At 42.6% G+C, this 25061-nt stretch overlaps 1 protein-coding gene across 1 annotated transcript; it reads left to right on the top strand.

Annotated features, from left to right (window-relative positions):
• Nucleotides 1–1824: 1824 nt before the first annotated feature.
• CISD2 (CDGSH iron sulfur domain 2) lies at nt 1825–23934 on the top strand. The gene is made up of 3 exons (XM_060246987.1): nt 1825–2137; nt 21969–22183; nt 23550–23934. The coding sequence occupies exons 1-3, from the start codon at nt 1870–1872 to the stop codon at nt 23637–23639; spliced, it is 573 nt and encodes a 190-aa protein (XP_060102970.1). The 5' UTR covers nt 1825–1869; the 3' UTR covers nt 23640–23934.
• Nucleotides 23935–25061: the final 1127 nt, after the last annotated feature.

Below are 25061 nucleotides of genomic sequence, written 5' to 3'. Positions count from 1 at the left end.
GGGGTAGCCAAACTGTGGCTCAGGAGCCACATGTGGCTCTTTCACACATATTGTGTGACTCTCAAAGCCCCCACCACCAGTCAGACAGCTTGGAGAAGGCATTTGTCTTTTGAAATCACTTCTCCTAGTCAAGCCAGCCAGCAGCTTGGAGAATGCATTTAAAGTTGCTTCCTTGCCACCTCTCTCCCCTGATTTCCTTCCTTCCTTCCATCCTTTCTTTCCTGTCTTGTGGTTCTCAAACATCTGATATTTATTCTATGTGGCTCTTATGTTAAGCAAGTTTGGCCACCCCTGTTCTATGGTATACCATAAAGTTTAGCAGAATGGGAGTGCCTCCCCCAGGAACTGCCCCCAAATCTCCAGGAATTTCCCAAGCCAGAGATGGCAACTGTAAGAGAAATTGGCAACATGGGAGCTTTCCATAGGAGCTTTATGTGTCCTTTCTTTCAGCAGCCCTACTCAGCCACCATTTTTCTTGTATATTTTTATTCGTACCACACCACTGAGAGCTTTTTGACAGTATTTTTTAAAAAAGATAACTGCTACAGCAAATACTGTTTTGTTTTTTAAAGACAGTCCTATAGTGGTGCCACTGGAAAATGATGGGCATATGGAGCTGTTGGCAGGAAAATGCTACCAATGTGGATAGGACTTTTGAAACTGAGCACCTTCTGAACCAGACACATGGACGATGCTCTTCCTCAGAAGGTCAGGCTAAAGCAGGTCTGGAAAAAAGGGCGATGTGGACTTAGCATGATTACAGCATGTTGTGTTGATGTTCAAGGGACTCTGGTTTGGAAGTCAAAAGGAAGAAAACCTTTTGTGTGGAAGCAGCCTTGGCTATAGGATGGGTTAGGAATGGACGGGAAGCAGTGCACTGGTTTTGTAGGCTGAGTGGAAAGGTGAGATGAAAGCTTTTAAAAAAGCAATGCTGTTGGATATCCACATGCTTGCAATTTACATAAATACAAAGGTGTCCCAAACTGTTCAATTATTACTTGCAGATATGGAAGGGCCCAAAAGAACTTTAGTGTACCTTACTGCAGAGGCAGACTAACAACATTTTACCAAACCTTCCCCAATATCTCCCTCGAAGGCAACTAATGGGATAGGAAATGTTCTGTGGGGCTAGCTGTGCCAGTAAACGAATCAATTAGGAAGAATATACATACTTTATGGCTTGTCCCAAACCTGTGTCATTTGCCTAAGCATTGAACAGAATGGATTTCAATGCTAGAGATAAGTGTCCTGGGAAGAAATTTTGACTGTTATTCGACCTTGCTAAAGGTGATACGGAAAGAAGAAGAGCAGCCCTGTAAGGAGGCTGGTGCGTGTGAGAGCGTCTGTGCATGGTTTTTCTTTCTTCCCTACAGTCAGTATACCTCAAAAAGCATAAAACAACTTTGGGTATTATAAATAAGACCGTAGATTTATATCCCACCCTTTTCTCTGAATCTCTCAGAGTCTCAGAGCGGCTTACAATCTCCTTTACCTTTTTTCCCCACGACAGACACCTTGTGAGGTGGGTGGGACTGAGAGGGCTCTCATAGCAGCTGCCCTTTCAAGGACAAGCCTCCGTGAGAACTATGGCTGACCCAAGGCCATTCCAGCAGCTGCATGGCTACTCTCCATAGGCTTTCTTGCATCATGTAAAACGAGCCTTTAAAAAGGTGGGAGCTGCTGCCTAGCTAAGCTAAGCCAACTTTCTTTGCCGCTAGTCCTTTCGTATGATCTGGGTGCAAACACCTCTCTGAGGTGTCGCGCGCTGGAGGCCAGGCTGAGGCCCATCCCCAAAACTCTCCTCCTCTTCCTCCCGGCCCCTTTTCCGGGCCGGGCTCTGTTCAGCGGCATCATCGTCACGATGCGCGCATGCTCCCTAGCGGGAGAGGGCACTTCTCCGAGGGGGAAGAAAAAGGGCAAAGTCGAACCTGGCATGAGAGTGGATCGCGAGAGCGGGAGGTAGCCGAGCCGCGCCCCCTCCTTTCCTTTTCCCACTTCAGCAGGAGCAGCGCCGCAGCCGCACTAGCCCGCGCCATGGTGCTGGACAGCTTGGCCCGCATCATCAAAGTGCAGCTGCCCGCCTACCTCAAGCGTCTCCCCCTGCCAGAGAGCATCAGCGGTTTCCTCAGGCTGACAGGTTAGGGGGACTGCATGTGGGGGCTGGATGGAGGCAGAGGTTGGGGGCGAGAGGACTGTGCCGCCTCTTTTCAAACTTGCTTGCTTCCCTATTCATAGAGAAAATTAAAAACGCAGTCTTCCTTAAATCACTTCAGTTGGGATCAGCATATAAAGATTCTAAGTTCTCTGGATAACAGAATTCCGAATTCCAAAGAATCAACCCCTTTGATCCATTTTTCAGTCTCTTCTGTAAAAGTTTCAGCTCCACTTAGTTTCCTCCTTTTTCCATGTCACATGTCTTCTTCATCAGGCCCTCTTCATTTGCTGTTCTTGCCTATTCCTGACAATATATATAGGTAGTTGTTTTACTTTGATAAAGCTCAAGCGAGAGATGTTTTCACTCAACTGTGCATTCTTAAGTGGCACAGGAGGTGCGAAATAACTTTGTTTCAAAAGTTTACCTCTAAAACCTGCCAAGTTTGTTGCAACTTGCTCACAGGGAAGGTTGCAGCTCTTTAAGTTGCTGATTCCATTGATTTTGTTGAGTGAACTCCCTGATGAAGGACATTTAACTCTGTGTAGAACTGGACTGCACATGTGTAGCAGATTTCAGCTTCCTTGTTCAGCATGAAAATACCCACAGACTGTAGACAAATATAGTTGTTATAGAAAATGGTAATCCCTTTAACCTTTTTTCCTATTTGCTCATGGGTACAGTGAGAATTTCCCCCCACCCTTTGATCCATGCATATAAGCAAGTATGCATTTGAATTCATGTAGATGAATGATTTAGAAGCATGTATATTTGAATGTGTGAGTTTTCCGAATTTATTAGTGTGCAATTCAAATGTGTAATCCTGTATATATTGCATAACGGACTGAAGGGGATTATAGATAGAATTATTTAATGGAGTTTAGTTAACCTTTTAATATCCTGTAACCAGTCTTTCATAACTACAACAATGTAATGGTGGGTATTTGAAGCTGATGCCCTTTCCATGCATATTTATATGCAGTTATAATTAGAATCCATATCATTTATCATTAGTACAGACCAAGGAGTGTGTTGATTATTTTTTTGATTAAACAGGAATAAATGGGAATTATCCTGTACATATAATGTAATCCTTTCAGACTTAACGCACCACTAATTCCACCCCCCCCTTGTGTCTCCAGGAATTTTGGCATAAGGAATTCATTGTTTGTTAAGATTTTCCTACATAAAAACTGTGTCTGCAGGAAACTACAAGATAGCTATGTGTAGTTCATTATAACACAGCCACTTATGCAGGTATCTTACTGCATATACTTGTATAAAGTCATTATTTTTAGCTTCCCAGCATGCTGAAATGCAACAAAAATATGCATATGCAGAATGGCCCTAAACAACATGTCAAAAGCCTAAAGGAGATGAGCCTAATAATCTTCTGAGTAGAGCAAAAATGTGTCATATAGTCATATTGATCCCAAAAACTGAGAGACATAAGATTGGGTTGGATGTATCCATCTGTTTCACTGCTGAACACCCCAAATGGCTGTTCTGAAAATCAAGAGATCCAAATGGACAAAAAACCATGTGGGACAGGCAGTAGTAAAGAGGAGAAATTGGAAAAACTGAATGCAGAAGTTGGCTTGATTCAACCCAATGTGTATTTTTATTGGCACAACAGGAAGGGCTGTACATTAGTGTACATTAGTGTACATTAGTGTGACTACCAGCTTCACATGTGTCTTCTCTGAAATCTTCAGTCGCAGTACTGGGATAGCCTTGGAGAGCAGCTGCAGTAAGAGTATTAGGATGAAGTAACTAGTTATGGACTAGTTTCCTGCAGGCACATAGTTATGGACTAATTTTCTGAAGGCACATAGGGCAGTGGTTTGTTTTATAAGGCAGCTCTCTGTGTCGTATGGTATTCTCCTTAAAGGCCTGTGCTTCATGGAACATAAGAAGAATCTTTCTGGATTGGATTAGTGGTCCATCTAGTCCAGCATTCTGTCTCATTTATGGACAACCAATTCATATGGAGGTCCACCAACAGGGCATAGAGAGAGGCCTTGGCCTTCTTCTGATATTGCCTTCCGGCACTGGTATTCAGAGGTTTACTGCCTCTGATCATGAAGGTTCCTTTTAGTTAGTGGCTAGTAGCCACTGATAGATCAATCCTCATAAAATATAGAAGCTACTAGTTATTCAGTGAACGATGTCATACTGTCTTGGCGGAGGAGAAAGAATTCCTCATTCTTAAGTACCTGTGCCACTTATGCCCAATATTCTTTTCTTGATTTCCTGCAGGCACATTGGTCTCTTGTGATGTATTATACTGAAAGTGAGGTTGTTGCACAAGTTTGTGAATGTGACCTGCACCATTTAGAATTGCTGATTTCCCCCTACCCTCCACTAAAACATCCTCACAAAGATGGCACATGTATTAAGTCAGAGCAATTTCCCCAAACCAACACAGCACTTCTCTCTCTTATCTCTGGATTTTATATCTCACCTCCAGCTATACACAATCTATAAAATGAACTTGCTCATAAATCTAAAGGCAGCAGAGGCTAAATGAGCTTTGACTTTCCTGAATAGGAGCAGTGTAGGCTGAAGGGGCTGGAATCTTGTTAATCAGGATAGGCTATAGAGAGCCAATGTGCTGAGTCAAAGCAGATTGTTGTTTTGCTTGCCTTCCTGATGGGACCCATAACCATCCTTTCATTTGATTAACCTGTTCATAATACAGAAGGTAGCTTCAAATGTAAGAGAAACAGCTTATTCAAATCCACCTCCTCTGTTTGCCACTAGCTTTCTTTCATAAGCAGCTTATAATTATCAAACTTTCTGTCAGGGGCCAGGATATGAAAGAATCTGTGGTGGTGCGCAGATCAGCAGTGGGACCCCACTGACCGAAGCCCTGAAATGTGCTTCCAAAACTGGGCCCGGAGAACTGGTCTTGGAGAGGAGCTGCCTCTTGTGTTCTGGGGCAAATAACCCTTTCTTCATTGTTTCCCTGAATGATTTCCAGTCTCCTCCAGAGGCCTTTTGAGGTGATCCTCTTTTGGTCTCACATAGGGAAGTGTCCCTGTCACCATGGTAACTGGGTTTTCCTCCTCTGCAGCAACAGAGCTCCAATTCAGCTGGCCCTGGCAGATAGTCTGCTCCATCACCTGGACATTTGGGCCAATGCTGTGATGAATCTCACTGGCCACCCACTCCTTCTTCTGTCTGGGGTCCTAGCATTGTATACCACTGTGTTTTGGGTCTGAAACTTGAAACTTGGGGGGGGGGGGTTGCTGCCACCACTGGGAGATTGGGATATTTCATAAATAAATAATATCAGTATTTGGACAATATCATACAGACTTTAGTAGTGGGCAAGGCATATTGCATATTTCCTGTTTGAACATCCTGCTATGACGTGTGTACGTGAGAGAAACAAGGCTCACTATTCCCACATCTCTTTTTAACTTCAGTACTTTAAGGGAGAATGTTATTGAGCAGCAGTTTTTCTCCCAAGAATTCCCTCTTAGACCAGATTTTTTTAGCTTTTATTGACTAAGCCTACATAGTAAAAACACAGGTTGTTTGGGGAAGGTTTATAAGCCAATGGAATAATATTGAATACTAGCAAAAACCAAAACCAAATCAGTTGCTAGTTCAGAGTTGTTTGAACTCATTTGTTATGAGGGCCAGATCTGACGTAAATGTGACTTTATGCAGTTGGGTCATTTATGCCATAAAATGTAATGCCAGGTACAAGAGATATAAACTTTTTAAAATACTAGAGTGGTAAGCTCTGAGTTGGTGTGTCCTCACTGCAAGGCCCTTGGGCTGGGGTGTGCATGCAGAGGTAACCCCACATGGGCAGACTGGAGAGCCAGTGGTACAGCATTGGGCAGACACTCCCACACTGCTTGGAGGGGAGGCAAACCCCTTCCCTAGCTTGCTTCCACTGCCAGTGTTGTGAACCTGGGCCCCATGGTTAAAACATAAAGGGATTGGGTGTTGTGAAACTCCCACCCACAAGCGGGACTGCGGAGACAAGTTGAATTCACCCTCATGCCTGTGGAAGTGGGGGGTGGGGGGCAAGACCATGTGCATTGTGGGACCCAGGCCAAGCAAAACCAAAAAGCCAGAAAAATGCATGTAGCAGTGGCTGCCTCTGGCAAGGACCACCAGGCGATTCATGGCAAGGTGCTGGGGTTTCAAGATAGAGATTGTTGGCAAGCTGCACTGTTTCTATGTAGTGGCAGCCCTAGGACACATTCCACTAGATCATCTGATGGGGAAGCATGCACCACGTGCACAAGGCTATGCATGTGCCATAGGCCCAAGGCTACCCAGCAACCAAGTATAGCCAGAGCCTGGTGGCCCTGCCCTACCCCCCGCCCAGACAGCAGCCACCTACAACTAAAGGCCTCCAGGAAGTCCATGGAGAAGAAAAGCCGAGCTGTTGAATTGTGTGCTTGGTGGAAGGACTAGGCCCCCAATGTGTGGAAGACACTGCAGAAGAACCCCTCCCCCGAGCTGCTACATTCGGTTATGTGAATGTGGTGGCAGGGCTGGCTGTCAGCAGGCCCCAGCAGAGGATCATCTGCACACACCCCCACACATACACCATGTGCAAATGCCAATCCCCGCAGCCATCTGGGACAGCATCCCCAGAGCTGCAGGCCAAATGAAGAGTCATATGACCTCACATTAGAACTCTGAGCCAGCATGAATGCAGCTGCAGTGGCCCCCAACTTAGTAGTGAGGCTGCCACCGAGGTGAATGAATTCTGCTTGACTGCTGCACACGAAGTTGTTCCACCACACTGAAGCCACAATCACAGTGGCTCAGCCCACTCCCTCCCCACAAGCAGCCTTTTGTTCCCTCCCTCACACCAGAAGACCCCTGGACAGTCCAGTTCCTGCCTTAAGTTGGTAGAAACCATTATCAAGGACAGAATGAGTAGGCACATTGATGATGAGTTATTGAGGAAGACTCAGCATGGGTTCTGTAAGGGAAGATCTTGCCTCACTAACCTGTTACATTTCTTTGAGGGGGTGAACAAACGTGGACAAAGGAGACCCGATAGATATTATTTACCTTGACTTCCAGAAAGCTTTTGATAAAGTTCCTCATCAAAGGCTCCTTAGTAAGCTCGAGAGTCATGGAGTAAAAGGACAGGTCCTCTTGTGGATCAAAAACTGGCTAATTAATAGGAAGCAGAGAGTCAGTATAAATGGGCAGTCTCCGCAGCGGAGGACGGTAAGCAGTGGAGTGCCGCAGGGCTCTGTACTGGGTCCCATGCTTTTTAACTTGCTCATAAATGATTTGGAGTTGAGAGTAAGACGTGAAGTGGCCAAGTTTGCAGATGACACTAAATTGTTCAGGATGGTGAGAACCAGAGAGGATTGTGAGGAACTCCAAAGGGATCTGTTGAGGCTGGGTGAGTGGGCGTCAACGTGGCAGATGAGGTTCAATATGGCCAAGTGCAAAATAATGCACATTGGGGCCAAGAATCCCAGCTACAAATACAAGTTGATAGGGTGTGAACTGGCAGAGACTGACCAAGAGAGAGATCTTGGGGTCATGGTAGATAACTCACTGAAAATGTCAAGACAGTGTGCGATTGCAATAAAAAAGGCCAATGCCATGCTGGGAATTATTAGGAAGGGAATTGAAAACAAATCAGCCAGTATCATAATGCCCCTGTATAAATCGATGGTGTGGTCTCATTTGGAATACTGTGTGCAATTCTGGTCACCACACCTCAAAAAGGATATTATAGCATTGGGAAAAGTGCAGAAAAGGGCAACTAAAATGATTAAAGGTTTGGAACACTTTCTCTATGAAGAAAGGTTAAAACGCTTGGGGCTCTTTAGCTTGGAGAAACGTCAACTACGGGGTGACATGATAGAGGTTTACAAGATTATGCATGGAATGGAGAAGGTAGAGAAAGAAGTACTTTTCTCCCTTTCTCACAATACAAGAACTCGTGGGCATTCAATGAAATTGCTGAGCAGTCGGGTTAGAACGGATAAAAGGAGGTACATATATATGGAGGTACATATATATGGGCCAATGGCCCATCCAGTTTAACACTCTGTGTTACATAGTGGCCAATATATATATATATATATAAATTTTGGCCACTGTGTAACACAGAGTGTTAAACTGGATGGGCCATTGGCCTGATCCAACATGGCTTCTCTTATGTTTGACACCCCTGAGTTAGATCTACTTACACTATGAGATCATCTCTCTTCCCCCTTGATAGACAGATCAAGGCTTCCCCAACCCAGCATCTGGGCAAGCTAAATACAAGATGAGATAAGACCAAACGTTGCATTATTTGATGTGTTGTTTACATTTTTCCATTGTTGGGGAGCTCTCTCATTGGCCCAATCAGAACTTGGGATACAAATTAAAAATTGCCTCTCAAAGGATGTTAGCCAATCAGTTCCAAGTAAAGATGAAAGGCTTGATGCACTCAAAACTAAAATGAGAGAAGAATGCAAATGCATATGTTGCGGATGCAAGGCAGAACGAGAGAGGTGTTTCACTGGAAACATCATTGAGCCCTACCCTCCCATAAGAGGCCATGTCAGGATGACCAAAAGGCAGTATCTGTGCATTGATTTCCCCTTTCCACTGGTCATGTGTCATCTCCCTGCCAGAAAATGAAACTTGTTTATTTTTGTCACTAATTCAAAGCAAGGCAGGCCTGCTTTGTTATAAAATCATATTAATTCATCCATAACAAATGCCTCTGTTATTCCCCCCCTCCCCCTTCATCAGGCACTCTTCCTCCATAAAAAGGAACAGGGCAGACAAGGAACAGGAACAGTTATGTGAATGTTCCATCTCTTCCTGCAGGCTGTAGCTGACAGGCCTTATGCTTTCTCCTCCACAGCGGCTGCAACACTTGCAGGGAAGGGAGAGAACTGACTACACATTTTGTTTTCTAATGATTCAGGTCTTGCTTTCCCTGCAGCCACACAGCAACTTTGGGGAATGGTATTTTAAAGGTCCACAAGGGCTGGAGAGGGGTAGTAGTTAGAGTGTTGGACTAGGATCTGAGATGCCCAAGTTCAAATCCCCACTTCTGCCATGAAAGCTTTCTGGGTGACCTTTGGCTAGTCACACACTCTCAGCCTAACGTTTGTTACTCTGGCTGATGCATCCCTTTCTGTGCTCCAACCTCACCGAACTCTGCCCTCTAATTTCTGTTGTATGTAAGAGCTTTGCATGGTTCTCATGAGGTTGTTGCTAGCTCTGTCACTTGGAGTGTTTGTGACCAATTTTACTCATTTAACTGGCACCTTAAATCAGTGGCAGTCAGCCAATGAATTGGGAGATCCAACATTCAGGTACTGGATCAACCTGTGGGTTCCTCTGGTATGTGTGTTGCCGGAGGAGGAGGAGAAAGAGGATATTGGATTTATATCCCGCCCTATACTCTGAATCTCAGAGTGGTCACAATCTCCTTTATCTTCCCCTTCCCCACACAACAGACACCCTGTGAGGTGGGTGGGGCTGAGAGGGTTCTCACAGAAGCTGCTCTTTCAAGGACAACTCCAGTGATAGCTATGGCTGACCCAAGGCCATTCCAGCAGCTGCAAGTGGAGGAGCGGGGAATCAAACCTGGTTCTTCTAGGTAAGAGTCTGTGCACTTAACCACTACACCAAACAAAGCAAACAGATGTGAGCCTCCTTTGTGAATAATAGAAGCTATGGGGTCAGATTCTGTGGTGCAATGTATCTTTCTTATAGTCAGCACATGTTTACTATGATCTGTTAAAGCTGCTTAATACAAGCAGAAGATTGTAAGTTGGACTCAGTTGTGAACTGTGTTGAACAATTCCAGTGCTTCAGTAAAATCCCTGCTTAAAAGTATGTGTAAGGAAGGGGCTGATTAATTTTACTAAAGCCAAATGATGTCATTCATGCTTCAGAGACATTGGACTGGATTCTGTTAGATTTACTTCTGGCAGGATAGAAGAGGGGTCCCGCTTTGACCACCAAAAAGATCATTTCAGGAATCATGTGACTTGTGTGAATAAAAACCATTTGTAAAAAGGGCTCCAAAGAAAAGGGAAATGGAATGAGATCAAGTGGAAAAGCAATTAAGATCCAACTCAATGGGCTGATGTATAATGTAACGCTCCCAGTCTCCCAAGCCAGGATTTGCCTCCAGTCACTGGTGAAAGAACTGTTTGAAGTGGGATTGAAATCACTGTTTGAAGAGCCTCAGCCCTTAGTTTGGAAGTTAACTGTGGTTTGTGCAACATGTAGTTTTCTCAGTTCAAATGTGTTGAGAAATTTTGTTTGTCACACAATGTATTTGTTTGTTTAAAATATTTATGCCCTGCCTGCACTTGTTGGACTCAAGGCAGTTAACCAAGCAAGCTGTTGCAAATTTATGTCCGTTTATATGTTTTAATGAATTGTATTTGTTTATACTTTATTTTAAATGTTGTTTAAAAGTTGCAATGTTTTGATGTTCACTGCCTTGAGAGCCCTACATAAATGTTTTAAATAAATTAAAATACACTCATAAGAAACACTGTATATAAGCAAGGTTTTTTTAAAACCAGCCCAGCCAGGCTGCCAAAACAAATTTGCCCTCCCCCGCAATACTCTTTGAAATAAATCCATTTTATATACCTTCCTTAATGCTGAAAGCAAAGGGATCCTCAGCATCCACTCTGATAAGTCATTCTAAAGGAGTGGACCTACCATAGAAAATGTTCTATGTTCTGTTTTATTAATTTATTGTTCTAACTGTTACTATGAAATTATTTTTAAGCTAAACTTTTAACTGTTACTATGAAATTGTTTTTAAGCTAAATTTATGTAAGTTTACATGTTGTGAGCCGCCCTGAGCCACTTCGGTGGGAAGGGCGGGATATAAGTCGAAATATAAATAAATAAATAAATAAAATCCCCACGATCCTACCTGACTGTTGCCAGACTGCCATTTCTGAGAAAAGGCTGCCTGAAGAATGCAGGAAGAGAAAGTCAGGGGGAGACTTGAAACATTCCAGGAGAGGAGCTGGGGACATCAGAACATAAGAAGAGCCCATGCTAGTGACCCATCTCATCCAGCATCCTGTCTCATACAGCAGCCAGCCAGTTCCTCTCTAGAGCAGTGACCCCCAACCTTTTTGGCACCAGGGACCAGTTTTGTGGAAGACAATTTTTCCACGGATTGGTGGGGGTGCTGGGGTTTTGGTTGCCCCAGGCTGCCCTCATGCCCACACCCCATCCCTGCCCCCCATGGAGGTCTTTAAATGAGGGATAGGCGAAGGTCACTGCTGTGCTGGCCCCTCCGCCCCCCTGGAACCCGGGCAAATGAAAGAGGTAGTGCTTCAGAGTGAGGCTGCGTTGCTTCTTTCGTCCACCTGGGACCTGAGCAGGTGAAAGGGGTGGTGTGGTGCCTCTGCCTCACTCCGCGGCCTGGTTGCTAACTGGCCACAGCCCAGTACCAGGCACGGCCCGGGGGGTGGGGGACCCCTGTGCTAGAGCACCAGGGCCTTCCCCTAGTGTTGTCTCCTGGCTCTGGTATTCAGAGGTTTAGTGCCTCTGAATGTGGAAGCTTTGTTCAGTCCCCATGGCTAGTAGCCACAGACGGTGAATCTATCTAATCCCCTTACAAGCAAACTCACATCACATTTCTAACTGAGAACAATGTGACAGAATGAGGCCAAAGAGTCCTATGATGCATTAAATTATTTCCAATTTCTTGCAGAATTAGCTTTCCACTATCTCAGGTGCATAGTGTATGCACAGAATGTTGTCACCTCTTTTTTGACTTGTGTCCCGCTTCTATGCAGTGGTCTGGCACACAAAGTTAGCAGGAGGCATTTTTCTTGATATGGACCTGAATAGTGAGAAGAACTTGGCCAGTAAATGTGTATGTGATGGGCTGCTGTTAGAAGTCCAGGAGGGGAGGGCTTGCAAAAACTGCTATTATGGAGTTTGTGGCATTTAGCCATGGTTTTACAGTATACGCTCTAGAAAAGATTTTGTTTTTTAAAAATAATGCCAGCAGTTGCAAAGCAATAGTTTGTCTTCTTTATTTACTATACCTGTCTATGGGGAGGGAGTGGGGGAATAGGTAAAAGAAGCCTGTGGAGTCTGGTTGGATGACAATGACTGCTGCCTTCAGGCTAAGTTTAAAGGAAAGGCTCTTGCTGAAGACATCATGTGAATATAAAAAAACCCTTGATCCTGATATACCTAAAAGTCACGCAAGGAACTTAAGCAACACGAAATTTTAATAACTTATTGTTTTTGTACCTTTAATATCTGTTGCTTTATGGTTTCAAGACATTTTTAAGCAAAAGCCAAGATTCATTGGTCACCGCACACAAAAGTCCCTCGCACAGACAAATGTCTAGCCCTAATTGGTCACTTGTAAGTTCCAACCCTCTTGGGCTGTTATTATACAAGCAAAATTATGTTTGATCCCAGAATGTGCATGAACACATAAGCAGTGTTACATTTGTTTGCTGTTGTAGCACTAGGGGTGGTGGAGAGTGTCATAAAGTCACAGATGACTTATGGGGACACCTCTTGGAGTTTTCAAGGCAAGAGATGAACACAGGTGGTTTGCAATTGCCTGCCTCTGCATAGCGACCCTGGACATCCTTGGTGGTTTCCCATTCAAGTACTAGTCAGAGCAGCCAACTCTACTTAGCTTCTGAGATCTGAGAAGACAGGCCCATACAGGTCAGGAATTAGTAGCCATCGGAAAATGCAGAAAGATGATGACTTTATTCTGCTTCTGATACTAGCGCTGGCTTTTAGCAAACTCTTTGACAAAGGGGAACCTGATTTCTCCCAAATGTTGAGCCACTGTAGGTGAAAGATAGAGAGCAACAAAGAATTTGCAGATAGCCCAGCCCGGCTTCGCTTTGCAGTGCAGAGACTCTTCCTTTTTTCAGTTCCTGTTCATGTTCCCAGTACTTCTGCTGAACTTAAACTATGCTCTCATGATGACTGTGCTTTCTATGCTGATAGAATTGATTAAACTAGTGGTGGTAGCCTGGCAGCTTTTATCTGTTCCCTGCAGAGTGTTTGTGACTGAGTCAAAGGAAGATATATGGCTGTCTCTGAGAACTACAGCTGATGCACCTCTAGAGGCTTTCCAGCAGGAAGAAAAAGGTTAAGGTCATAGTCCTACCTGCTTGTTAAGTGTACCTAAGATGCTGAGAAGACAAGAACTGCCTTGCTGGACCAGTTTGTCCAGGATTCTGACTCCAACATGGCCCCTGCTGATGATTCATCCTCTGCTGTTTGATCTCTAAACCTAGAAGTTGGAGACTGTCTCTAAAGTGTAAAAGACTGGGGAAGGCAATGGCAAACTACACTGTAAAAAAGTCTGCCGTGAAAGCATTGTGAAAGCAACGTCACCCCAGAGTCAGAAATGACTGGTGCTTGCACAGGGGACTACCTTTACCTTTTTTTCTTCTAGTTATTATGACTAGTTATGAATGTAGCTAACCCTTTTTTTAAAAAAAAAAACAGAGCTAAAGTGATTATCAAAACCTCCAGAATATATGAAACTGCTTTATATCAACTCAAAACATTGGTCCACTCAATTCATTATTGCCCATTCTGACTGGTGGCAGGTATCCACGGTGAGAAAATGCAAGCTATATGTCTCAGACCTCTCCTTTCCCCCCACGGTAATGGAGCTTTAATTATTCATTAAAGTGTTTGTCTATAATCATATTGCCCATCATAATTACCTACGTAAAGGTTTACTTTTATTCCAGCATGAAGTTCCTTACATTGACGCTTGTGAAACTGAGCAAGTTCTTAACATCTTACAGGGCCATGTTTTCAGCAGATTACTCAGGAAGCCATGTAGCTTTTCTTATACTCATATGCCTTTAGAAGAAGAAGATGATGACATTGGATTTCTATCCCACCCTATACTCTGAATCTCAGAGCAGTCACAATCTCCTTTACCTTCCTCCCCCACAACAGACACTCTGTGAGGTAGGTGGGACTGAGAGAGCTCTTACAGCAGCTGCCCTTTTAAGGACAACTCCTACGAAAGCTATGGCTAACCCAAGGCCATTCCTGCAGGTGCAAGTGGAGGAGTGGGGAATCAAACCCTGTTCTCCCAGATAAGAGTCTGTGCACTTAACCACTACACCAAACTGGCTTTAGTGCATCTTTCAGATGCAGGGGTGTCAAACCCGTGGCCCAAGGGCCAAATCAGGCCCCCGGAGGGCTCCTATCAGTCCTCCAAGCAACTGGTTGTCATTTGCTTCCTTCTCCCTCTCTCTTGCTTCCTTCTGCATCACAGCTTGCTTTGCAAGGCCTGCTCAATCACACAGGAGCTACAAAACAAAACCTCTATTTTCTCCATTGCTGAGGCTTCTCCCTTGGGGAGGAAGGGGGGGAAGGCAGAGCTTGTTTTCCCAGGCTTTCTCAATCACACAGCAGAGCTGTCTTTCTATTGGCTGAGGCTCCTTTCCCACCACTCCCCCAGGGAAGGAAAGAAAGCCAGAACTTCCTTTGCCCAGTTCCCCGGATCCCATGGGAGAAATACAAAGAAAGCACCTTTAAGACCAATGAGTGCTAATATTTTAAGCATGTTTTAAGGTTGTTGTTTTTTAAAAAATCTTTAATTATGTTTGTCCTTTATAAAGTTTATATATCTGCTACCTAATCTTAAATAGGTACACACATGGCCTGGCCTGACAGGGCCCAGCTCAACCTGCTGTGGCCTGGCCCAACAAGGTCTCATTTATGTCAGATCCGGCCCTCATAACAAATGAGTTTGACACCCCTGTGAATGTATTGCTTTTGCAGATGGTGAGTTGCAGAAGCCTTGTGAATGGATTGCTGGGATCAAAGAAATGATCGTTGGGCTTTTGTGGGTTAGCGAGTGGGACCAACCAAAGACAAAATTCTGTTGATGGGGAATATTGTTGCAGCCTTTATCAGCTGGCTAACAACATGTGTCTGTGGTTTGGATCTTTAGGAGTCTTTTGATTTATTCTTGGCACTATTAGAGAACTGAAATAACATAATTATTTTCATCCCTCCCCATATTCCGAAGTTGCAGTCTGCAGACTACTTACTCTGCAGAAATGCCAAGACTACCTTGGCAATAGTGAGTACAAGCTGTCTAGCAGCTGTTTGGAACTGGAAGGGAAAACATTCTGCCTGTTAAACTTTGAAGAGAACATAATTCAGGAAGTAATTTGCATAAAAATTAGATTTGCAAATAGGATAGCTTTTAGTTCAGTCTTATTTGAGTGGCTGAACTTCCGGTTGAGAAGGACTTCACTGAAAAATCTTCTTGCTGGTTAAATATTTCCTTTGTTTTCCTTACACTATCTATGCTGTGAATATGACCTTGTTTTGAAACTTTACATATTAGCTATTGTTCTGCAGTTTTCCATTTTAATGCCTTGTTGGCTCAATTCTGGTCCTTCTTTGGAGTTTGTTTCTATTCTGTTGTCTGTTACATTGTTGGGTAGGTTATGTGAACATTTAACGGACTTAATTTTGTTGGTATCCTGTATTTTGGTAATGCTAAACGCTGTGATTGTGTTCGGCATGTGAACTAACCTTCTTTCCTTCCTTCCATCTACCCATCCATCTTTGAGAAACAGAGAATTTGTTGCCCATGCTTATGTATGAAAGGCCTCCTCATTTGTACAGAGGAATTAAATTGACTAATGTTTCCTTCATCCTGTGGTAAAGTCAGAATCTGTTAAACCGGGGCCTAAATGAAGTGGGTAGTTTAGCTAAAATAAAGGACTTTTCATATTATAGCTATTTTATCAGACACTTTTCTCATCACCCACTGCTATGCCAGTATGAAGGGAGCCCTGGGGAATTTCCCTTATGGCACAAAAAGAGAGATGACTTGTTTATAACACACAAATCACTACTTACCAAACTGAGAGCCAGTTTGGTGTACTAGTTAAGAGAGGTGGACTCTAATCTGGAAAACTGGGTTTGATGTCCCACTCCTCCACATGCAGCTGCTGGGTGACCTTGGATCAGTCACTGTTCTTGCAGAGCTGTTCTCTCAAGAGCAGTTTTCTCAGCGCTCTCTCAGTCCCACCTACTTCATGTGGTGTTGGTTGTGGGGAGAGGAAAGGAAGGAGATTGTAAGCCACTCTGAGCCTCCAAGTGAAGGGTGGGGTATATATCAAATCTCTTCTTCTAAAGGAGAAGAAAAAATAATATGATATATATCTTCCGGGACACTATGCCATGCTCTGTGGTCTTTAGAGTTTCAGTAAACCCTCATGTTTCTCAGGAGATCAGTTCCCGGGATCACTGGGAATAGCAAAACTCATGAATACTAGAAGGCAGGGGTAAAGTGCATCCCAGTATTTTTAAAAATCCTATAAAATTTAAACAGCCCAGGATAGCTCAATCCTAGCAGATCTTGGAAGCTAAACAGAGTAGGCCCTGGTTGATATTTGGATAGGAGACCACCAAGCAAGTCCAGGGTTGCTGCACTTAAGAAGACAATGGCAAACCACCTCTGAATGCCTCTTGAGAACACTAGGGGTGGAGATTGTATCAGATGATCAAACTGCAGACTGTGAATAAGTGAGATCACAATTCAGGAATCTGTAACTTATGAGAATCTACTATATATGTAAAGACAAGCCATTGCTGTTTGGGTATATTTAATTGGGAAAATACTAGCCCAGTGGAAACATAGAACAATGTTATTTTCTTCTTCCTGTGGAATATCTCAAGGGCTCTTTCCTCCATGATTTCAAACTTGATAGGTTCAGCCATATTGGGGGGGAGGGGATTTAAGGGCTTATAATTGCATTCTGAAACAAAACACTGTTGCTAGACTTAGAACATCCTGTAACATTCTTTTAAAGTTATTTTTTTTTTGTTTGAATGAGAATGCATTAAAACATGTATTTCAGCTCAGAAGCTAATAAATGACAAGTGAGAGAATCATTGTGCCTTTTGATAAAATCTTCACAATGATACATCCTCTCATAGTACAACTTATTTCAAGAGGGAGCTGTACAATATATGGTGAAAGAGGGCTTGAAAAACCATCAATATTCTTCCATATGTATCTGTGCTGATGTGAATGAAATTTCTCTGCCTTCTTCAGTTATCTGGAGGTATACTCTATTATCAGGAGCCCCGTGGTGCAGTACTGCAGTACTGTGGTCTGAACTCTCTGCTCACGACCTGAGTTCGATTCCATCGGAAGCTGGATTCAGGTAGCCGGCTCAGGTTGACTCAGCCTTCCATCCTTCCATGGTCGATAAAATGAGTACCCAGCTTGCTGTGGGGGAAGTGTAGATGACTGGGGAAGGCAATGGCAAACCACCCTGTAAAAAGTCTGCCATGAAAACGTTGTGAAAGCAACGTCACCCCAGAGTCGGAAACGACTGGTGCTTGCACAGGGGACTACCTTTACCTTTACAGACCAAGAGAGAGATCTTGGGGTCGTGGTAGATAACTCACTGAAAATGTCAAGACAGTGTGCGTTTGCAATAAAAAAGGCCAACGCCATGCTGGGAATTATTAGGAAGGGAATTGAAAACAAATCAGCCAGTATCATAATGCCCCTGTATAAATCGATGGTGCGGTCTCATTTGGAGTACTGTGTGCAGTTCTGGTCACCGCACCTCAAAAAGGATATTATAGCATTGGAGAAAGTCCAGAGAAGGGCAACTAGAATGATTAAAGGGCTGGAGCACTTTCCCTATGAAGAAAGGTTGAAACGCTTGGGACTCTTTAGCTTGGAGAAACGTCGACTGCAGGGTGACATGATAGAGGTTTACAAGATAATGCATGGGATGGAGAAAGTAGAGAAAGAAGTACTTTTCTCCCTTTCTCACAATACAAGAACTCGTGGGCATTCGATGAAATTGCTGAGCAGACAGGTTAAAACGGATAAAAGGAAGTACTTCTTCACCCAAAGGGTGATTAACATGTGGAATTCACTGCCACAGGAGGTGGTGGAGGCCACAAGTATAGCCACCTTCAAGAGGGGTTTAGATAAAAATATGGAGCACAGGTCCATCAGTGGCTATTAGCCACAGTGCGAGTGTATATATAATTTTTTTTGCCACTGTGTGACACAGAGTGTTGGACTTGATGGGCTGTTGGCCTGATCCAACATGGCTTCTCTTATGTTCTTATGTTACTTTTTATACTCTATTATATGGTTTCACCCTTTTCTCTTTTCGTGTATGACCATAGAACAACACACTATTACATTTGGACACTCACACCCCCTCACTTTTTTGATCCAGTATCACTTTAAGAAGACATTTTGATATAAAGCAAAATAAGGTAGTCAAGTAAATGAAGATATTAAGCTTGAACATCATAGCCACATCAATCATGATCCATCTCTTTTTTTAATATGTATATTTTATTGTTATTATTGATTGTCCATTTCTCTTACACTCTTCCTCTCATTCCCTTTAACATGTTTCCGCCCATCCCACCCCCCTTAGTCTATACGTCATCTTCCAGCCAGGGACAAAGAACTCAGAGCTTCCAGTGAATGTCTGCTTTCTTTTCTTCTTTTGCCCACTTCAGGTAGATCAGCCACTTTTCCTTAATCCTTGTTCTTCTTTCCTCCCATGACTCTTCCGGAGTCATTATGGCGGCTATGTCTGACTGAACAAAATCAAAAAGATAATCATGCCAAATTCTTTCCTTCCATTTACTTTTATCCTTCCGCCATTACCGCTTTGCCTGCTGATATCATTACTTTTAATAAGTCTTGATTATTCTTCCCTATTATCCCATTCCCTAGTATACCCATCTTCATCAATTCAAAGTCTATTCTCAGTTCAACTTGAAAAAACTTCTTTATCATTCCCACTACTATTTCCCATAATCTATTAGCCTCGGGGCACTCCCACCACATGTGGGTGTACCATCCCTTCTCTTTCTTACAGTGCCAACATTTAGGGCTCAACCCAGGAAACATGTTCGCTAAGGTAGCCGGAGTTCTATACCATTTAGTAATGAATTTCAATTCCATTTCTCTAACTTTGTAAATTTTAACTTTTTTTAAACCTTCCATTAACTTTTCTACAGTTTGTTTCGTTATTTGGCCTTCTAAACTCCATATCCGTTGAAGGTGACCTATTACTCCTTCGATGTCTGAAGTCATACTCCTATATAAAATGCTTACTATTCCTTTTTTTGTTTTACTCATTAATTTATAAATCTTTTCCATAGGTTCCTCTTCATTTATATTACTTTTCTCCACTTTCTTTTTATCTTTAAGCCAATGTTGTACCCCTACTGTTTTTTGCAAGTCTTGTAATGGTTTTAACTTATCCATTATTAACAAATCTTCAACCCTTCTGTATCCTTTAAGATTGAGTAGTTCCCTCCACCTATAGTCCCTGTCTTCCTCCAATCATGATCCATCTCGATCCATCTAAAAAAAAAAAAAGTAGGCATGATATAAGCACACATTAACCCCCAAAGGTGGCCAAACAGGAAACAAGCATGTGGGGGAGGAAGTTTTATGGTCTAGCAATGCTGAATTAACCTGCTTCTTGAAGTGCTGCTCTACATTCTCAAAGTCAGCTTTAGTGGAAATATGGGGGTTTTATGGAGAGATAATGTATAATATAGGTTCTAGGTGTTGAATGAGCATGTTCTCTTGGGTGTCCTTCCCACGTCTAAAATCACAGGTTGGAAAGAATGTGAATATATGTTGATTTGATAATTACATAGCATGGTTGTTTTCTAGTCTGTGCTTTATTCACAGAAGGTTGGGTGATCAAAGTATCTTGTGAAGTATGATGCGTGCTGGTAGGCTGATCAATTCACATAGCATTTACTGTTTAAAAATGCAGTGCATAGGTCAAAGCTGTGTCAATCTGACATTTCCAAAAGCTGTCAGAAAGTCTTGGTTAGTCAGGAAAACAACTGTTTGAAGCTACCCAAGCTGACAATGGGCATTTTTGATCTTGGCCAGTGATCCAAAGGGCAGATAACAGGGTAATGCTATCAGAGTTCAGTAACTTTGCTTAAGATTTTACTGCCAGAACCTCATAATGAAGATTCCCAAGGATGTCAAACATATACATAAAACAGAGGATTATTCTCTCCCCATGTGTGCTAATGGTTGGGGTGGGGGAAAGGCAGCATATTGTAGCTCACCAGTTGGGGGGGAAGTAGGACACCATTCTTGGTCTTGGGGCAACCAAACTTTACTGGAGTGGGGGACTGCAACACAAAGGATGATTATGTTTCCTTCACATGTACTTTCTTCCCTAGGACCATCAAACTGTTTTTCTGACCTAGTTCAATCCAGCTTTTGACAATTTACCATTAGTTTGTATAGCAAGGTTGTTGTTGTTTGTGTATTTAGAGAGGTTTTTTTCCTGGAAGAAGTTGGTGTTTTGGATCCCAAAACCAGGCCATTGGCAGAGCTGAAATCTGTAGGGGGTTAGAATACAAAACCCATATGTGAAGCCCTAGGCCCTAGCCCACATCAGAAGTGCAACATAATGATGCAGTTGCCTCCGAGAAGTGTCTCTTTCATTAACTCAGTTGTACAACTCCGGTTCATTTCAGGGAGGCTACACGGCACACATTCATGAGGGACTATCACTCTGTCTAGATCGTTCACAGTGTAATGTGATATCTGCATGGCAAAACAGCATCTTTGTCTTAGATTTTCTCCCTACTTCAGTCCTTTCTTCCTTCTTCTCTCCCAGTGAAGCAGAGTAAATGGGAGATTCTTGGGGACCAATTTTGTAGGAAGCAGTTCATTCATATAAAGAAGAATTGCAACCAGGTGGATAAGTAAGGAAGAACAACTGACTTTCTAATGCCCATGTAGATCTTTATTTTCTAATTTAGGATGCTGTGATAAAGCCTGGACTGATGCTGAACCAGCCAGATACCCAAAGCATACTCTGCCTTAGTCATCTTGTGAATCAGAGTTAATCTTATATACCATTCCTGGTCTGTGATCTAGTCATGTCTCCAGCTGTAGCTATTATATTATACCTTTTGTTTATTTACATTTTAATTTCTGTATGACTCTCAGAATAACGGTAAAATAATATAAAGCAGCATATTATTTAAATGAGCTTGATGTAAAAGATCAACTTCCATCTTAGCAATAGCTCCGGGCATCAATGTTTTCAACAGTTGTTTAACAAACCTTTTAAGCAAGACTGGCATATTCCATTGATTGGGGGATGGGTGGGGTTCTGCAGTACCGGAAATTTATATTACACAGCACCTTATCTTCAGTACCAAATATAGCCTTATCTATAAGCATTTTTGTAATGCTGTGGTGTTTATATAAAAAATAGCCAGGAAGATACTCAGGAGTGACCTACATTCCCATGGCAAAACAACAACAAACAAATTTGAAAATGCTCTTAATATTAAATGCAGTCCTATTTTCAGACACTGTACATGAACCCACTTGCAATAGAACAATGTCTCTCGCTGTCTCTTTACTGTGTATTCTCTAGAATAAACAGTAAAGATGTACTGACCTAGACAATTGCACATTTAATTTTCCTGCCAGTATTGGGGAGGAAAAAAGCCAGAGCACAAATTGCAAGTACGGCATACAGACCGTTGAAATTACTAATTTAGCCCGAGTTGTAATGTATCATGTACCAGCCATCCCATCATTGTGGTGTATGGTGAGGAGAGTTTCCATGACAGTGCCACTACCTCCTGAAGGTGGTTGATGCTTCCCTTGCCAGGCCCTGGGACTATGCACTGGATGGCTGCAGGGGTAAGACCTAGTGGTCCCCTTATGTTGTTTGGAACAGGCTAGTTTGATAGCAACTAATGTTGGAAACTGTTAATGGTGCCAAAACCTGAGAATCTGGTATGTGCTCAGTTTCAGAATGGCTACGGTTACTGCCTTTCCTGGGTGTCCTTGCTCTGCTCGGATATCTTGCTGTTCGTCCATTCCTTCCGAAAAAGAAACAGCAGAAGGATAGTTTAATTAATCTCAAAATCCAAAAGGAGAATCCCAAAGTAGTGAATGAAATCAACATTGAAGATCTGTGTCATACTAAAGCAGTATACTGCAGGTGTTGGCGTTCCAAAACGGTGAGTCGCTTCCTTCAATGCATGATTGAAGGATTTTCTTTTTGTTACTGTGATTCATGCCTTGAAATTTGTCATAACCATGCAGTGGGAGTTTCCATAGGCTTTTATAGTGTGTTGCTTTCTTTTCTTGTGGTAGTTTAGTTCCCACTTCTGGCAGCCAGTTGTTCACACCAAGACACCTGCAGACCCAAATCATTACTGTAAATTGAGAAAATGCTTTGTGGAGGTGTTGCCACTATAATCTGGAGAGACTTGAAGCCATGGTTTCCAAATCTGGTTTGCCAACCGTTCACAAGACACAGTGTCAATCCAGACAACCTATCCAACTGTAACTTGTTTAACAATGGCTTGATATGATGTCTAGGAGTGGCATAATAGGTGTATGGCAGCAGACTCTGAAGCTCTTCAGTCTGAATGTAAACTCTTTTGAGGCTAAAGCAAGTTTTGAAATTCCAAAAAATGAATGACTCTCAAGTTTCAGTGAACATGAGTTCATAGGGAGACATTAAATAGTTGCTACATATGTGGTTCAGATCTGGTAATGAGCATGGAGCAAGTGCATATAATATTGTAAGCAAGGCATACAGTGGTTCATTAGATTATATGCATGCCAAATGGCTTGGGATCAAGGTACTTAATGGACCACCTGCTTCCATATGAACTTGCCAACCAAAATCTTATTTGGAAACCCTGCTTTAATCATCCCCTCTTCCACATGTGAGATGAGCTGTTCAAAAAGAAGGTCTTCTCAGTGGTGGTTCCCCAGTTATGAATTGCCTTCCCCTCAACTATTCACCCTGGCCCAAAGCCTACTAAGTTTTCAGCGCCAGGATAAAACATGCCTGCTCTCTCTGGCATTTTGTTTATCTTAGCTGCTGTGTTTATATTTTAATATCCCCCCCCCCCCATTCTCTCTGGTTTATATTTACTGGATTTACTGTAACCACTATATTGCATTACCCTCTGGAGTTACTTGATGCTTCTAGTCATTGATGCTGCAGACATATATCTGTTGTAATTTTTTGGCTGCCATTCCCAAAACTACTTTAATATTGTCAAGGGGTTCCATTCAGGTTTATTCTTGTTTTATTATACTGTGAGCTTTGAGTTTTTAAATTTGATAGAAATCTGCTTCATGAGTTATTAAGAGTGTGGGATGAAAGATAAAATAAGTAATAACAATTCTGCAACCTGGGTGTCTTCCCATCTTCATCTCTTTATGTTTGACATCCAATTCTGGTTGTGTGGATTGCATTCTGATCCAGTTATAATTAACGTAGGCTCATGAATACAAAGTTTTCCATGACCGTAAGCACAATATACAAGCTAATCATCTTTGCCTTTTCTCCCCCCCCCCCTTTTTCAGTTCCCTGTCTGTGACGGCTCTCACAACAAGCACAACGAGTCAACAGGAGATAATGTGGGTCCATTAATACTCAAGAAGAAAGAAGTGTAGCAATTCCTTAACTAAACCATGACTGAAAGGAAGGCCTACTGTTACCCCATACGTGGTAGTGCTTTCAGTCTAAGAATTGCTGTAGTCTTGATTTTTGATATCTTTTTAGGTTTCTTTAGATTTATAAGACTGTGCTAAGCGTACAATATTTTGGATGGTAGGAAGAATAATGTCTGATGTTACAAAAATATCCCCCTTAAACATTGGTGTCAATCAGTGTAACAGAATTACTATTCCCAGAGTTTCCATTTAACATGTTTGGTATGAACATCCTGTAATAAAACATTAGGTTATATGTGTGCCACTGGTCTTATGCCATTAGCGTGCCACTACTTATGGGCACTTCTACATTACAAATATAACTGAGTTTAGAACCAACTGAACTGCCTTTAATTTCCACCAAAAAACTAGAGAATTCCTTATTCTAATATTGGGGTTATACTGATTCTTTCTTGAGCAGAAGAGCTGTGGCCTAAATCTTTACAAGTTCCATAAGTGTGACCAATAAGTCCCATCCTTACTTGAAATGGCAATCTACAATTAAAGTTAAGTGAGGTGTGGTTTCATAGTCTCTTACAGAACCAAAGTTCTTGGGATTTGTGAAATGACAATAATTAACCAATTTGCACAGTAGTTAATATGTCTTTTGTGGACATCACCTTTGTGTCTATTTTCTGTTTTTCAGAAGAAATACAGATTGTTTCTTTCATAAGATTCATGGCTAGTCTTTGGTGTAAAGACTTCTGTTCCTTAGATTTGTGTTGTAGGGTTGTGTATATGGATAGACTCCCTTTGAGAAATAGCCTAGTCTACTTTGCAATCCATGTTGCTGCAAACAGCTGCCTATATTGGACAACATGTAGTAGCCATAAGCTATGTAGGCAACAAAAAGGCCAGCACCCAGATAAAAAGCAAATTCACACCAGTGTAGCCCAAAGAAGAAAAGTACAATATGTACATATTGTGATCTCATTATGTTACACTCTGGAACTGTTTTGTTGCTCTGGAATCCTTTTTATTCCACTCTAGTTTCCCTGTGGCTGTACTGTTGTTATGAACATTATGAGCCACCTGGCTTTTCTTCTCTTTCACAAACATCTCAAAACATCAGCCACACTAGGCCCAAACTCCCATTGCATTCCTTGGTTACTTCTTTCTTCCCATCACCACCAAATTTTTCTAGGTACAACTTGACTACTGCTCTGGCCAGCATTACAGCTGTGTCCCCAGCCTTTGCCTAAGGCTTCACACAATTGCGGTTGATTCTCTGCCCTGCATCTAAAAGACTGAGAACATAAGAAGAATCCTGCTAGAGCAGACCATCTAATCCAGCGTCTTGTCTCACACAGTGGCCAACCAGTTCCTATGGAGGTCCGAAACAGGGCATAGAGGCCAAGGCCTTCCATTGATGCTGCCTCCTGG

Source organism: Heteronotia binoei, chromosome 9 (assembly GCF_032191835.1).
Source record: "Heteronotia binoei isolate CCM8104 ecotype False Entrance Well chromosome 9, APGP_CSIRO_Hbin_v1, whole genome shotgun sequence".
NCBI classification, from domain to species: domain Eukaryota; kingdom Metazoa; phylum Chordata; class Lepidosauria; order Squamata; family Gekkonidae; genus Heteronotia; species Heteronotia binoei.
This window is presented reverse-complemented; position numbering and strand designations above follow the sequence as displayed.